Here is a 15,581-nt window from a genome sequence, read left to right as displayed (position 1 = left end):
GCTTCCAAGTGCCCCTTGTTGCCTTGGCCCCCTGAGTATCTGAAAGGCAGGGGGCTTCCTCTGCCCACCACCCCAGAGGACCACAAAGCAGAGTGACGAGATACATTCCTAGACCTAACTGAGCAAGCAAACAACTTGCAGACCTAAGAACTGACCTGGGAGAGCTGACAGGGAAACAGATGGCAGAGGAGGTCCTCTGGCCAAAGTCTGAGCCCAAGAGGGTCCGAGGGTCTTCAGAGGGGGATAGAGAGCAGCTGGCGGCGGCAGCAGGGCAGGCGAGTGCCCTATAAGGTCCCTGGGCCCCTGGCAGCTGCCCTAAGATGCCAACTTTAAACCGAGAGCCAGCGTGGTCCTGTAGTTAAGAACAGGTGGACTCTAATCTGGAGAACTGAGTTCGATTCCCCATTCTTCCCCATGAGAGACCGACTCCTATCTGGTGAACTGGATTTGTTTCCCCGCTCCTACACATGAAGCCTGCTAGGGGACCTTAGGGTAGTCACAGTTCTCCCACAACTCTCTCAACCCCGCCTGCCTCTCAAGGTTTCTGTTGTAGGGAGAGGAAGGGAAGGTGATTGCGTGCTGATTCGAGACTCCTTATAGGGAGAGAAAAGCGGGGCATAGATGCAAATGCTTATTCTAATTCTTCTTCGGCTGACTGGCCTTCCTATGTCTGGAGGGCCACCCAGTGGGTAACGCTGCCCATTTTCCTCAGGAAAAGTGCACCTCCCTCTCCCCAGCAAATCTTCCTCGCCTCGTTCTCCCGTTTCCCCATGCAAAGGCAGGCCACAGCTTCACCACCGTTGCTTCGCCAGCTGCAGTGCCGGGACTCTCTCTTGCTCAAAATGCATTAATTTGTAAATATCTTCATTTATATGTAAATGTGGATTTCTGGTCCCTGAAGTGTCCCCAGCCAATCAGGAAGCACAAGCGGCAGCTTTCGCATCAAACTTTGGTTGGAAGGCTTTGGGTTGCTGGGCCGGCAGCTTTTCCCCGTATTGTCTCTCTTCCCCCCACCACCTTTTCTCCCCCTCTGCTTTTGATATTTATTTCAAATGCTTCCTTCCCCATCTCTCCTCTCCAGGATGGATCATGTGTGAAATAACCGTTGTGCATTTTGACATCTTCATTTCCCTAAAAACTCTCTCCTGTGTCAACGCAAAGGAGCTCCCACGACTTCCGAGATACAAAGAGAGAAAAGCAGGAGACAAACTGAAGTGCATCATGAAAAGAGAGCCCGATGGGGTCCATGGTTCAGCATCTCATCCTTTGCCATTCACTACAGAGGCTGCATAGTCGCATGACTGACTGTATTATTTACTTACTTCATTTGTACCCTTCCTTTCTCCACACAGGGGACTCAAGCAACCCATACTGTTTTCAGAGGTGGGATCCAGCAGGTTCTCACAGGTTCCCGAGAGTAGGTTACTAGTTATTTGTGTGTGCTGAGAGGGGGTTACTAATTGGTGATTTTGCCACATGATTTTTGCCTTCGTTACGCCCCTCCTCTCAGCAGTAGCGCGCAGAACTTGAAGCAGTCTAGCAGGAGGTGCACCGCGCGCATGTGTGGCAGCTCAAGGCCATGGCATTCGTTTCCTGCCTAAGGATCAGATGCAGCGGCTGCGTCCTTGCCACAGCCCTGCCCCGGAATGCCCCGCCCTGGAATGCTCGGCCACGCCCCCGTCATGCCACGCCCACCCCCATTGGTGCTACGCCACAGTTTGAATCCCACCACCATGGGAACCTGTTACTAAAAATTTTGGATCCCACCACTGACTGTTTTCCTCTCTGCCATTTTATCCTCACAGCAACCCTGTGAGGTGGGTTAGGCGAGTGTGTGTGACTGGCCCGAGGTCACCCAGCAGGCTTCCATGGCAGAAGTGGTGTTTTGAACCCGGCTCTCTCAGTTTCTAGTCTGACACTCCAATCACTACACCACACTAGCTCAGACTAACCCCCCTGTTCCAGCTCAATTCTCACCCCCAATTCCCAATTCCCTTCTCCCGTACGCAAACCACAACCAAGATTCCAGTCCTTTTTGCTTTTCCTCAAACGGGTCCCATAAACCGAATGCACGCTCAACATGAGTCAGCATCAATTAATCAGCAATACAGATACAATAAATGGTTTATATCACATGCACAAAGAGTGTATAAACCACATATGGATATGCAATAGAAACTCAGCTGCAAATAGAACTCAGCCATAGAAACTCAGCTGCAAATGCAACGAGGCACCCTTTGCTCTTATGCACACAACGGATGCAGAGACCACAGGACTTACCGTACAGTGGACTGATACACCAGGTCTTCCCTCTTCCGATAATTCTCCATGTGCGACTGATTGGTGGAGAACATGGCGTCAAAGGTGAAAATCTTCTGCTTGATGGTTCCCCCGTCGGTTACCTGCCGAGGGGGACAAGGAAGAGGCAGTCAGCGAAAAAGAGCTCCCGGCCGGACTTCTGCAGCATCCGACCCTCACGGAGGTCTCTTCTCACACTCCCGGGGATCACTGTTGGAGCTGACCATTTGTTGGGTGGGAGACTGCGTTACAAGCAAAGGGCCACCCCCAGCGAGTCCGGGGGTGGGGGTGGGGTAGGGGGCTGGCAAGCTCCTTCCTAATGTTTTTGCTTTCCTTACACTGAATTCCGCCCGTAAAAGGTACACACTTTTCAACATGATGGCTGCATCAATAAATAAACAGCATGTGCGTCTGATACATATTAATGATGCGTGTTGTATATATATATATATAAACCATGTGTGTAAAAACCATTCAAAGTGCAGGTATAAGACAACACCCATTAACACCAAAACCAATAGAGGCCTGAAATCAATGTGAAGATCAGTTACTATAAAAGGAAGAAAAGAGGGACCGTTCCCTGACCTCTAGCCACACGGTGCCAGGTGCCCTACTGCTCAATGTGGGGGGAGGGGAGGGGGAATCTGCCCATTTTCCACTCACATGTACCCTCCCCAGGTAGTCTTGGCTCAGTCTGTGGCAGCTCCTGATGTTGCTAGCAAAGGTGCTCTCCTTGGGTGCCAGTATCCTTCTGTGGGAGAAGATGCTCCTTTTGGGTGGGGAGGAAAGTACTCTGCTAGCGGACCAGCTCTGCCAAATCCAACTCACTCTTTTGGCCTAACCTACCTCACAGGGCAGCCAGGAGACATAAATGAGAGCAGAACTTTGTAGGCTACTCTGAACCTTTTGGAGGAAGGGTGGGATAAAATGATTGTGGGTTTCCAGGCACAGGGGGATGTGTCTGGATATAATCTAGCCTCGTGGAAGGCCCTCGGGAATGTAGGTTGCAACCAGCATCTAAGAGACAGATTCAAACACATACTCTCACCAGGAATTCACAGGCATTCACAGGATATCATCAGGAGGGCCTTGCCACAGCACACTTATGGACAGGTGTCCAACCAGCCACCCAAGGAAGATTTCCTTCCTTCCTTCCTTCCTTCCTTCCTTCCTTCCTTCCTTCCTTCCTTCCTTCCTTCCTTCCTTCCTTCCTTCCTTCCTTCCTTCCTTGCTTGCTTGCTTGCTTGCTTGCTTGCTTGCTTGCTTGCTTGCTTGCTTGCTTGCTTGCTTGCTTGCTTGCTTGCTTGCTTGCTGGGACTCTGTCATCAGGCGTAGACGGTGCTTCTTCCAGAGACCTTTTTGGAACGCCGGCTGCCTTTCATTTGCTGCAGAGCATTTTCCTGTGATTTATGGGGCTCTGGCTGTCCTTATTAGTGTGTTTTGTTTCTGTGATAGTGCTTTTAACTTGTATTATTTAATGCATGTCTGTTAGCCGCTTTGTGGATTCTTGAATTGAAAGGTAGGTATAAATATTTTAGCAAGCACACTCACAGTTTCCCTTTGTTTGCCTCTGGCCACTGAACCTGATTCTTAAATAAACTCTGTTGTCAAATGGGTTGTCTCACATACTATTTCTCTCCCCCACTCCCTCTTCCCCCACCCAGCCCCTCAGCCATAAGATTAGAAAATAAATTATTCTTTCTCTTCCCTCCCGCCCTCCCCCAACTTTTTCTTAGGCTTACTTGCGGTTAGGCCATGTTTAAAAATAAATTAGTACAAAAGTTAAGAGAGAAAGAATTATCTAGGGGGTGAGGATTTGAAAACCAGAAAAGAAAAAGCCAGCAAAATAAAGAGACTTTGATCTGCAAACTTCTGCAAGCGGAGAGATGAATCCAGAAAGGATGCCGAAGGGACCGAAAGATGGAAGCGGGTGGGAACGGCTCTGGTGCACCACGGAGCAGGCAGCGAGGGTTCAAGGCTTCGCCTGGCTGTTGCCCACCCCCACCCCAAGAAAGACAGCAATTTCAACTGGGCTGAATTTTTCTCCCTGCTCCTACAACCCGTTCACTTTTTCTGAATAGCCTTGTAGGGGATTCTGGGGGCAGATTAATCCTGCAGGCTCATGGCTGCAAATGTTCCCTTGGGAACCCTTGGAAATGTAACCCCACGGACTGCCATAAAGCCCCCTCTCTCTGGGATTTAACCAAAACAGTTAAGTGGCACCAATCCAAAATTACTTTGCAAAGCACACCTGCTGCAACCTATCTCCCATGGTCGATGGTCAGCATGAAGGCTCAGGATTGGCCAGGCTGTGACCGATAAAGCTCGGAATCTGGCCTGTTGCCTTTGATATGGAAGCATCCTTTTCTGCACTACATCCCTCCTGTAGTGCTGCATTACATCCCTCCTAAATTTTGTTTTAATACGGAGATTTTTCTAAAGTTCACTCAAAAATTGGGTGACCTGTTGGTTGCTTTCAGCTCCTTCGTTTCATCAGCAACTTTCATTCACCATCTACATCACCTGTGTGTGTGAGTCGGTGGCTAAGACGCTCCCAAAAAGCACTCAGGATGCGACTGTACATAAGACCATCTTCCAGTTCTCTTCAGGAGAAAATAAAAACAACTTGGAGATTCTACGCCCCCTTCTACAGGCAGAATAATGCCCTTTCAGTCCACTTTCACAATTGTTTGCAAGTAGAATTGGCTTTATCTTATTTATCTTATTTATTTATTGTTTAGTTTTATATCCCGCCCTATCCCCAAAGGGCTTTGGGCGGTGTACAACAAAGTTAAATCATAATTCAGCTAAATACAATCAAAACTAAACAATTAGATTCCAATATAAATAAATTACTAGATCCCCATTTAAAACAGCGGTTAATACAAAGTTTAAAATCGAATCGGGCGCCCCGCAAACCCATTTTAAAACCCTCCCTAAATGGGAAGACTGCTGGCTCCATCAATAAAAGTAAAATCAGTAAAATCCAGCTGCAAAGTGGACTGAAAGTGGATTGAAAGTGCATTATTCTGCATGTGTGGAAGGGGCCTATGCTAGGTACAATGACATTGGGAATGACAAAATCTTGCCAAAAAACAACCCTGATACATTGCATCAAGATTCTCTCTCTCTCTCTCTCTCTCTCTCTCTCTCTCTTGTGCTTATGTGTTCTTCCACACTGTTAAAACACCACAAACAACTCAACACAAACTGTACAGATTGCTTTTTGCAAGGCTGTAAGTAAACACATAGGTAACAGAGAGGGAGGAGAAAGATGCTAATGCACTGAAGCTGGAAAGTATGATAAACTGCACAGGTGCAGTGCTCTGGCCAAGCCAGGAGACAGATCAATATGAGGATTTCTTACTGCTCTGGAATCAAAAACATGGAGCCAATCCATCAAGTCTCTAATACTTTAACTGTGTTGAGATCAGGTTAACAAGAGATTTGTGTGTGTGTGTGTGTGTGGGGGAAATGGATGGATAACTCCATCAAATAAGAATCTTAGATAGTAAAATATATTGATTATTTTAAAATTTCATTGAGCATCATTTGGCATAAACCTTTATGGTTTTCGGCATCTGGAGAAAACTTCCCTCTTCACCCAGACCTTTGACCTTTGACCCCCCCCCCCTTGATGCTCCCTCTAGCAAGGCTGTCTGGAGTGGAGGAGGGTATGTGGGAGGGTAATATATTGGAAGTGTTTATGGTGTTTTTTATTGTTTTATGCTATTTTTTTATTGTTATCTTAATTTTTATAAGCTGCCCTGAAACCTCAGTATAGGACTGGGTATCAGTTCCAAAAACAAACAATATATATTAACTCTCTCAGTGGCCAGAACTGTAAACAAGATATGTTCCATTTTCTGTTAATGCTGTTCTTATTGTTTATATTGACTTATTTTCTTTCTTTGTTATTACTGCAATTTTTTTTAAAAAATCATCAAAATATATGGAATTTTAAAATCCAGGGAAAATTTTCATTTTTTAAAAAGGTTTATTAGGATTAAAATAAGTACATGTTATATAAATATATTACAATGAATAACTACGTAAGGCAAGAGAGAAGAAAAAAGAAAGAAAAGACTTTTCAGGGAAAATTTTCAGAAGCACCCCTGAGGCTGGGTTCACACTGGATGAGAGCATACCGCCTTACGGAGCAGCAGTGGCGTAGGAGGTTAAGAGCTCGTGTATCTAATCTGGAGGAACCGGGTTTGATTCCCAGCTCTGCTGCCTGAGCTGTGGAGGTTTCTCTGGGGAATTCAGATTAGCCTGTACACTCCCACACACGCCAGCTGGGTGACCTTGGGCTAGTCACAGCTTCTCGGAGCTCTCTCAGTCCCACCCACCCCACAGGGTGTTTGTTGTGAGGGGGGAAGGGCAAGGAGATTGTCAGCCCCTTTGAGTCTCCTGCAGGAGAGAAAGGGGGGATATAAATCCTAAATCCAAACTCCTCCTCCTCCTCCTCCTCTTCTTCAGGTCTGGATTCAAGGGGTGAGTGGAAGCTGCGCACAGCAGCACACCTGTCCCTTCGGTGTGGGGTAGAAAAAAGGATTTGCTCTCAGCGGCTTTTTGCAAAATGTGCCAAAGAGAAGAAGCAGGTGCCGGCCTGCCTACCTGCCTTCCTGCCTGTTTTTAGAAGGTGGGGGCAGATTAACTGCTCTGCTCTCCTTCACGGCCGTCCCACGTCCAAATTGCACACCGCATCCCTGAGATAATACCCGACAAGGCGCGAATCTGCTAATGAAATAACGCACCTGGAGGCTGTGTCAGAATGTCTCTTCCACGGAAAATGTGAAGACACAGATGGTGCTAATAGACTCCAGAGGCAACGTCTGGGGAATAAATATATATATGGAAGGATGTGGGGAGGCAGAGCTCTTGGTACGTGGAAGCAGAGGGAACAGGGGAGGGGGAGGAGGAAGGCCGGCCAGGGAAGAGGCCCTTGGCTTCCCATGGCATTGGGTGCTCTTCCATTGGGCATTCTCCATTGCCCTGGACAGGTGCCTCTCGCGAGCCTGAACAACTGGAAGGTCACCCCCTTTCTGGGCCAGATCAAGGGCACATCTGCTGCCATGACCCGTTTCCTGCCTTTCCTCTGTGGGTTCAGAAATGGGCCAGGCAGGGTGAGGCCTTCCCTCCACTGGCATTCAGCAGCTGCTGCGCCAAGATAGGCTGCCCTTGCCCATGGAAGACAGACAGAACCCACACCTCTTGTGCCACCCCTTATTCTCCGCATTTGAAGTCATAAACAGTACTGCTGTGGAGCTCTCCTGGCTAAGAACCAGAGACAGACTCATCATCTACGAGTCTGTCAAACGCTTTGTAAAAAAAAAAAAAGCAACAGGCATCTTGTGGCAGGGAATTCCACAACAACATCACGTTCCAGGGAGAACTCCCCCATCTCTGCCTCGCCAGTCAGTTTTGCTGAGTGATTCACACACAAACACAACACGCGCACATTCTTGCAACAGGCTCCTGTGAGTGATCCTGCAATGGCCCTGCTGGAAAGGGATGCATTTGGGGAATTGGCAATGGATGAGGTCCTGCTGGAACCAGCGAACTTGCTGACCTCAGCCACCAGCTCACATCCACGCAAGTCTCAGCCACCCAGCTGAAGCCGGGGGGGCTCTTCCTTGGGTGGGCAGGTCCACTGCAGGCACAGGAAACAGGCTCGGGATGGTTCTCTGAGCTTATGCCCCTTTCTCAGATGAGACAGGAAGGAGTCCAGAGAGTTCTGCATGAGCAGCAGTGGCGTAGTGGTTAAGAGCAGGTGCACTCTAATCTGGAGGACTCTAATCTGGAGGAACCGGGTTTGATTCCCTGCTCTGCCGCCTGAGCTGTGGAGGCTTATCTGGGGAATTCAGATTAGCCTGTACACTCCCACACACACCAGCTGGGTGACCTTGGGCTAGTCACAGTTCTTTGGAGCTCTCTCAGCCCCACTTACCTCACAGGGTGTTTGTTGTGAGGGGGGATAGGAAAGGAGTTTGTAAGCCCCCTTCAGTCTCCTTGCAGGAGAGAAAGGGGGGGATCTAAATCCAACTCTTCTTCTTAACACACAATTATGGCTCTACACAAGGCAGGCAGGAGACTCTCTGAACTGCTTTCTTGCCTTTTATCAGATCTGTTGCACCAAGCATCAATTTAACAAATTAATTTTACAAATTAAATTACACAATGCAATAGACATGCTCTGTTTATGCCGCCTTCTGAAGCTACAAAGACCACAGTGGGCTGTAGTTGCAAGCCAGAGATGCAAGCAAAAACAGGGGGCGGGAGGGTAGATTTGGTGTTCAGCTGACACACAACCTGGAGCTGAAGCACGTGCGGTTGTGGGAACAAGATTTTGCACCCAAAATCAACTGGGGTGGCCCAGGAGAAAGGACTTCAGGGTGGCATCCGTCACTGTCCTTCGGGCCTGCAGTGGAATTTTCCTTCCTGCCTCTTTGCCTTCCTGCCCCCACCGCCACCCTGCCCACATGCAAGAGAAGGAAGCAGCAGTTGGCTGCCATTTCTCTTCTAACACCTCCAGAAAAACCTCCAACACACACCTTGTCTCCTGCAAGAGAGCTGTCTGAGCTGCCTTGGGCAATTTCCTCTGGTCGGTTCCAGCTCTGAAGTCACCTTAAAATTTTACTCCTCCCTTGGATTAGAGCTCAGCAGATGGGAGACCCCTCCCCCCCAAAAACCTTGGCAGACCCCCTTCACACAGCAGGGGCAGCCCTTCATCCGGCACTTGAGGTGCTCCCCACACCCCCCCCCCCCCCCCGCTGAAATCTCACCCTAGTGGGGGGTTTTATTGTAGGAGAACGGGTGGAGGAGGGAAGAGAGCCGGGCTGTCAGTAAAACTGTCTCCACAAATTTATTTGCCTAAGCCAAGGTTTTATTACAAAGAAAATACACACTCTCACACACACAAGATAAAGAACCACAGAGAGAATTATCCAGGCTGTAAATCTCCAGCGCTTTGGGGAGACCTGCCGTGGAAGTTTTCAAGGGCACGTCCAGTGGCGGAGGGAGGGGTTTTGGAAAACTCTGCGCTGAGAGGCAGGGCAGAAGCCGCCCAGGTGGTCCCTCCTCCAAATGAGGGAGGCAGAGAGGGGCTTTCCTCCACCCAAGGGTCTTCCATGGAAGAGGCCAGGGCTGACCTACAGCAGAGGTAGCAGATCTGCAACCCAGAACTCCCTGCTTTGTGTAGACCCCTTGGTCCGTCTAACTCCCTGCTGTCCGTTCTGTCTGGCGGACTCTCCAGGGCATCAGGTACAGCAGGCCAAGAAGGGGGAAAACTTCAATCTGAGAACTGCCTTTGCCAACTGGTTGTGGCGGGTTTTCTGGGCTGTGTGGCCGTGGTCTGGTAGATCTTGTTCCTAACGTTTCGCCTGCATCTGTGGCTGGCATAAGAACATAAGAAGAACATAAGAACAAGCCAGCTGGATCAGACCAAAGTCCATCTAGTCCAGCTCTCTGCTACTCGCAGTGGCCCACCTTCAGATCTGTATCCCTCTTCGCAGTGGCATCTTCAGAGCTGTATCCCTCTTCTCTCTGTGATACACCTCTGAAGGTGCCAGCCACAGATGCAGAAGAAGAAGAAGAAGAAGAAGAAGAAGAAGAAGAAGAAGAAGAAGAAGAAGAAGAAGAAGAAGAAGAAGAAGAAGAAGAAGAAGAAGAAGAAGAGGAGGAGGAGGGAGGAGGGAGGGAGGAGGAGGAGGGAGGAGGAGGGAGGAGGAGGGAGTTTGGATTTATGAGATATCCCCCCTTTCTCTCCTGCAGGAGACTCAAAGGGGCTGAGGTAGGTGGGGCTGAGAGAGCTCGGAGAAGCTGTGACTAGCCCAAGGTCACCCAGCTGGCGTGTGTGGGAGTGCACAGGCCAATCTGAATTCCCCAGATAAGCCTCCACAGCGCAGGCGGCAGAGCTGGGAATCAAACCCGGTTCCTCCAGATTAGATACACAAGCTCTTAACCTCCTACGCCACTGCAGGCAAAATGTTAGGAACAAAATCTACCAGACCACGGCCACACAGCTCAGAAAACACACAACAGCCAGTTGGGTCTGGCTGTGAAAGCCTTCAACAATACACTGCCTTTGCTAAGTTTCCTTAGTTCCTTCTGACAGTTCTTGGAGCCCCCCCGCCCCTCCCGGCCCCACAAGCTGCCACCTCCATCTCTCTCTGGACCCGGGCAGAACTTAAGACCGCGGTCCCCCAGTTTGGGAGAAGGGCAGATTATCCCTCATTCATCAGGAAAGGCTCCGTCCATCAAATCTCTGATGCCCACAGTGGACGGCATGAAAGTATTGGGTGGTTGGGGATGGGGGGGGGGGGCTCTGTCAGCTTCGATCCTCATCCGCTCCTGGCACACCAGCTCGGCTGACATGTGCTGGCAGTGGAACTGATGTCCTTGTCACAAATATAGAAGGGGGCCGGGGAGGAAGGGAGGGAGGAAGAGAACATTTTTCTGAACAAGGCTGAAAATCCCTTTGTTGGCAGCGCCCATTTGGAAAGCTGCAGCTTTGGCGCCAGGACGTATGATCTCACCGGCCTGACGGCTGCCGTGATGTATAAGGCGGCCCGTCTGTGTGCCTCAGATTCTCCTGCAGCATTTTAAGGGGAGGGGACAGGCATACCGAAGCAGGTGCCCTTCAAAATGGGTTGGGGAGAGGGACGTTCAAGAACCAAACTTGTCCCAAGTTTTTAAGCTTGTGGGGGGGGGGCATACAAGAATGCAGAGCATCTGCCCCTCAGCCAATCCCCAGAGCTCAGCTTTGGGGAAGGGGCATTCTCTGTGTGACTCCAGGAGATAATGCTGAGATGCCCTGGCCTCTGCCTGGTGGAACGCTCTTCCTCCAGCTGTCCGGGCCCTGCGGGATCTTGGTGAGTTCCGCAGGGCCTGTAAGACTGAGCTGTTCCGCCAGGCTTTTGGGGAGGCCGGCCGCTGATAGCCCCCCCTTTTTTATAACACCAGTGGACCCTGCTGTCCCCTCCCCTCTTAAGGGGTTTAGGCCATGGGACGCCATCTATTGTGTTTTGTAATTAGAACGTTGTGTTTTAATGGGGTTTGGTTTTAATATGTACGGAGCTATAATTTAATTATTCCTGGTTGTTTATTGATTTTATTTTGTACTCTGTTATATCGAAGAAGAAGAAGAGTTTGGGTTTATATCCCCCCTTTCTCTCTTGCAGGAGACTCAAAGGGGCTGACAATCTCCTTGCCCTTCCCCCCTCACAACAAACACCCTGTGAGGTAGGTGGGGCTGAGAGAGCTCCGAGAAGCTGTGACTAGCCCAAGGTCACCCAGCTGGCGTGTGTTGGAGTGCACAGTCTAATCTGAATTCCCCAGATAAGCCTCCACAGCTCAGGCGGCAGAGCTGGGAATCAAACCCGGTTCCTCCAGATTAGAATGCACCTGCTCTTAACCTCCTATGCCACTGCTGATCTCAATACTCTGTGTTCACCGCCCTGAGCCCTTCGGGGGAGGGCGGTATACAAATGTAATAAATAATAATAACAATAATAATGATGATGATGATGAGCTGAACAAATTCAATCTACAAGAGCCAAGCAGGCATGATAGCTAAATGGAACCAGGCCACAAACCACACTCTATGGCAACCCCACAGAGGGAGACTAATGCTCTGTTGGGAGGACCAGGTGGGTTCCAGGACCAGCAGGCAGGTGTCTTCGGGCCCCGGAAGCATCTTTCTGCATGCTGCTGCTGCTGCTGGAAACAGGCTCAGGGGTTGACCGCGTGCCTGCGCAGTTTCAGCAAGGCCATGTTATGTTAGCTGCTTCAGCCTGGGAGTGGGAAAAGGAGCCCACTCACCCTTGCCAACGGCAGCCACGAGCAGCACAGAAGAGGGCAGGGATGAGGCTCCTTCCCTCCACCACACCCCAACAGAAGCACTAATGGAACAATGACACACACCCACACACCCACTTCAGGGCCAGCTACCTTTCTCCTCTCACTCTCCCCCTCCTAGATCAGCAAAAAGGCCTTTTAAAAGCTGAAAGGGGGGTTGGCATTGCCCCTTCCAAGCAGTGGCTAGGAGCAGAGTGTCCATGAGAGCCAGTGTGGTGTAGTGGTTAAGAGCAGGTGGACTCTAGTCTGGAGAACCGGGTTCGATTCCCCACTCCTCCACACGAGCAGCAGGCTCTATCTGGCGAACCAGATTTGTTCCCCACTCCTGGATTCCTGCTGGGTGACCTTGGGCCAGTCACAGTTCTCTCTGAACACTCTCAGCCCCATCCACCCCCCCCCCCCCAGGTGTCTGTTGTGGGGAGAGGGATGGAAGGAGTTTGTAAGCCACCTTGAATGAGCAGAGAAAGACAGGGTATACATCCAAACTCTCCTCCTCCTCCTCCTCCTCCTCCTCCTCCTCCTCCTCGATATTCTGACTACAGCTGCCTGGCAGTTTCCTCGGAGAACATAAGGTTTTTATTTTTCCAGATCATGAATGAAAAATTCAGAAGCTGAGCCTGGACTGGACAGAACATTGTGTGTGTGGGCTCCCCCCAAAACAGTGGAGGGGGGGATCCTTCTGTCCACGCTGGGGAAAACCTCTACAAGGAAGCAGCCGCTCTGAAGGCTTCAAGTCCAACGAAGGAGAGTCCTTGGCTGACATTCAGCTCTGTGTTGTGGTGACACCAATCCAGGCTGGCCCAATCTTGGAGAAAGAGGTGGCGGCGGTGGCGGCGGCAGCGGGGGAGACAGCCGTTTGTTTTCCACTTTCAACCTTTCCAGTCCTCCATTCGCAGATGGGAAACAAATAGCAGGCAGCCTTCTTGGAAGCGGCTCGCACGGGGCCCGGGCGCATTTCCACTTGGCCAGAGAAAGCAAAACAGACCGAGCCCGGCTCCCCTGCAGGCTGCCGGCAGTTGCTCTCCAAAGCCCTCTTCGCCCCCATCTCTCTCCGTGTTCTACAAAACCAATTACAGACTGGAAATAGCTGTAATAAAGTTGATATCCCACTTACGGCCCAATCCCGCCACCGCTGCAAGAAACCGTAATAGCGGCTGGGAAGCGAAAACAGCTCACAGCGGTTTCTCTCAGACTGTTTAAATTGCGTTCCAAGGGGCCCCCCGGCATCCCTTCTGCTCCCCTAGAACCTCTTCCCGAGTCCCCTGCAACCGGCTCCTCCCACAAGCAACGTTCCCTGCAGTCCAAATATCCTCAGCTTCTGTTACCTTGGCGAGGGGGGGGGGGTAGTAGGATGTGTTAGCAGCTGGTTGTTCTTTGGGTGGTGAATGTGGGGCACGTTGACCGGACCCACTCTGTGCTGCCTCGTGAGCCTGCACTTTCTTGCCTCAGCACTGATGAGCAGAGATGCTCGCTGATTAAAGAAGGCACCCCGGTGCCATCAAAAGCGACTGCCTTCTTTTTTGCCACACGGCTTTGATCAAAGGGAACTTTCCTGGGATCGCAGCAGGGCACCAGGGGGCTCCTTTCATGCCACGATTCCATCCATGCGCCTCTGTGCTGCTGCGCATCAGCAAATAAAGATGCCCACTGAAATGAAGGACGCTACCACGTTTCGTTCGCACACGTTTGCCAACTTCCTGACCTGGGATCTCCCCCTACTGGGCCTCCAGTTATGCTAGTCACATTTCAGAGAACTGTCACCCTAAAATCTGGTCCTGAGGCCAAAACATCCCCCTGCTCTTGCCCCCAGCAACTGGTGCCAACGTGGTGTAGTGGTTGAGAGTGGTGGACTCTAATCTGGAGAACCGGGTTTGATTCCCCACTCCTTGTGTGTGGTAAAGTCTTACCTGGTGAACCAGATTTGTTTCCCCACTCCCAAATCCCTGCTGGGTGAGCTTGAGCTAGTCACGGTTTGTTCGGAACTCTCTCAGCCCACCTGCCTCACAGGGTGTCTGTTGTGGGAAGGGAAATGAGTTTGTAAGCCTCTTTCGCACTCCTTGCAGAAGAGAAAGGTGGCATATAAATCCGAACTCCTCCTCTTCCGCAACTACTGCTACAGACCAACCCGGCTACCCTCTGAAAGTCTGGTCAGGCTGTATTCCCAGCCTGGAGAGATCAAGGGCTGATTTGGAGGGGAAACTCTATTGCCTTATCTCACACTGTGGTTCCTCCCCAAGTTTTAGTCCCACATCTCCAGCCTATATGGTACGTCTGGTTGTGGTGGCCTCTCAGCAGAGAAGCCTGGTATCACTCACAGTCTCTTCCTGAGCTCCTGCTCCATCTCTTTTCCATTCCAAAAGCAGTCAAAAGGAAGAGCCACCCCTCCAGGGAAGGAGTCCTGGCTGGTGCCCCTCTGGGACGGCCCGGTATTGTCTGTCAGCTCAGCCACCTCTCCAGCACATCTGCCTGTGCAGAAAACCCTGCCTTGGACAGAGAGAGGCATGTGCTTAGAAAGGTTGCTATGGAAAATGCGGTGGGGGGGGGTGTCTCCTTTTCCAACTCCCCCACTGGCATCAGCAAACAGACTTACGCACGGCCTGGGAACAAATAGAGCATTCAATTTGTTTTTCCGAGAGCAAGCTGTTTCCATCTTGCAGTAGAAATAATTAAGGATAAATTCAGCTCCTACTTTTCTGCGTGCTGGCTCTTTCTGCTGGAGACAGGAGGTTGGCTGCCCCCCCCCCCCCCCAGTCTTGACTCCTGCAGGATTCATCCCCCACCTCTTTCCACACCCTGTCCTGGCAGGTGCCTCTTGGGGACCCCTGGATACTGGGGTCCGAATACAACTGTGTCTCAAAGGTGTGTTTTGAAAAACCTCCTAAGCTTACTCGGCCTGCCTCGAAAAAAAGCGAAGAGCCCGGCTGGATCAAACTGATGGCCATCTGGTCCAACAGCCCACTTCACACAATGGGCCATCAGATGCCCCAGTAGGTCCAAAGTGGTGTGTGTGTTTGTGTGTGTGTGTGTGAGGCCAAAGGGTCCCCTCAAGTGCTGTCCCCAGAGCAACAGGCAGGAAGAAGCAGACTGCTTGTAAACATGGAGTGGTTAAGAGCGGTGAACTCTAATCTGGAGAACTGGGTTTGGTTCCCCACTTCTCCACATGAATGGCATACTCTAATATGATGCACTGGGTTTGTTTCCCTGCTCCAAAACAGGAAGCCTGCTGGGGGACCTTGGGCCAATCATAGTCGCCTCAGAACTCTCTCAGCCCCACTGGGTCACTGGAATCTGGGGCACAGCAGAGCACGGGAGGTAGAACATGTCACAGGTGAGGAGTGTGAAGACCAAACAGATAAGAGGAAGCACCCTACAAACCCTGGACCCCTAGCACAGTGGTGGCGAACCTGTGGCACAGGTGCCAGAGG

The 15,581-nt window shown here is 50.7% G+C and overlaps 1 protein-coding gene across 2 annotated transcripts in view; it reads right to left on the bottom strand.

Annotated features, from left to right (window-relative positions):
- IGSF21 (immunoglobin superfamily member 21) overlaps nt 1-15,581 on the bottom strand; it is a 155,961-nt gene that overhangs the window by 62,861 nt on the left and 77,519 nt on the right. Inside the window, exons 1-2 of one of the 2 annotated variants that reach the window (XM_048519242.1) lie at nt 14,472-14,563; nt 2,281-2,402 (exon numbers count right to left, since the gene is read on the bottom strand). In XM_048519242.1, the coding sequence (XP_048375199.1) occupies nt 2,281-2,354 (74 nt within the window). In that variant the 5' untranslated portion in view covers nt 2,355-2,402; nt 14,472-14,563. Of the gene's footprint in view, nt 1-2,280; nt 2,403-14,471; nt 14,564-15,581 lie in introns of those variants that run through there. The other variant, XM_048519241.1, reaches the window with a different exon arrangement.

The sequence above is a fragment of the Sphaerodactylus townsendi genome, linkage group LG16, assembly GCF_021028975.2.
Source record: "Sphaerodactylus townsendi isolate TG3544 linkage group LG16, MPM_Stown_v2.3, whole genome shotgun sequence".
NCBI classification, from domain to species: domain Eukaryota; kingdom Metazoa; phylum Chordata; class Lepidosauria; order Squamata; family Sphaerodactylidae; genus Sphaerodactylus; species Sphaerodactylus townsendi.
This window is presented reverse-complemented; position numbering and strand designations above follow the sequence as displayed.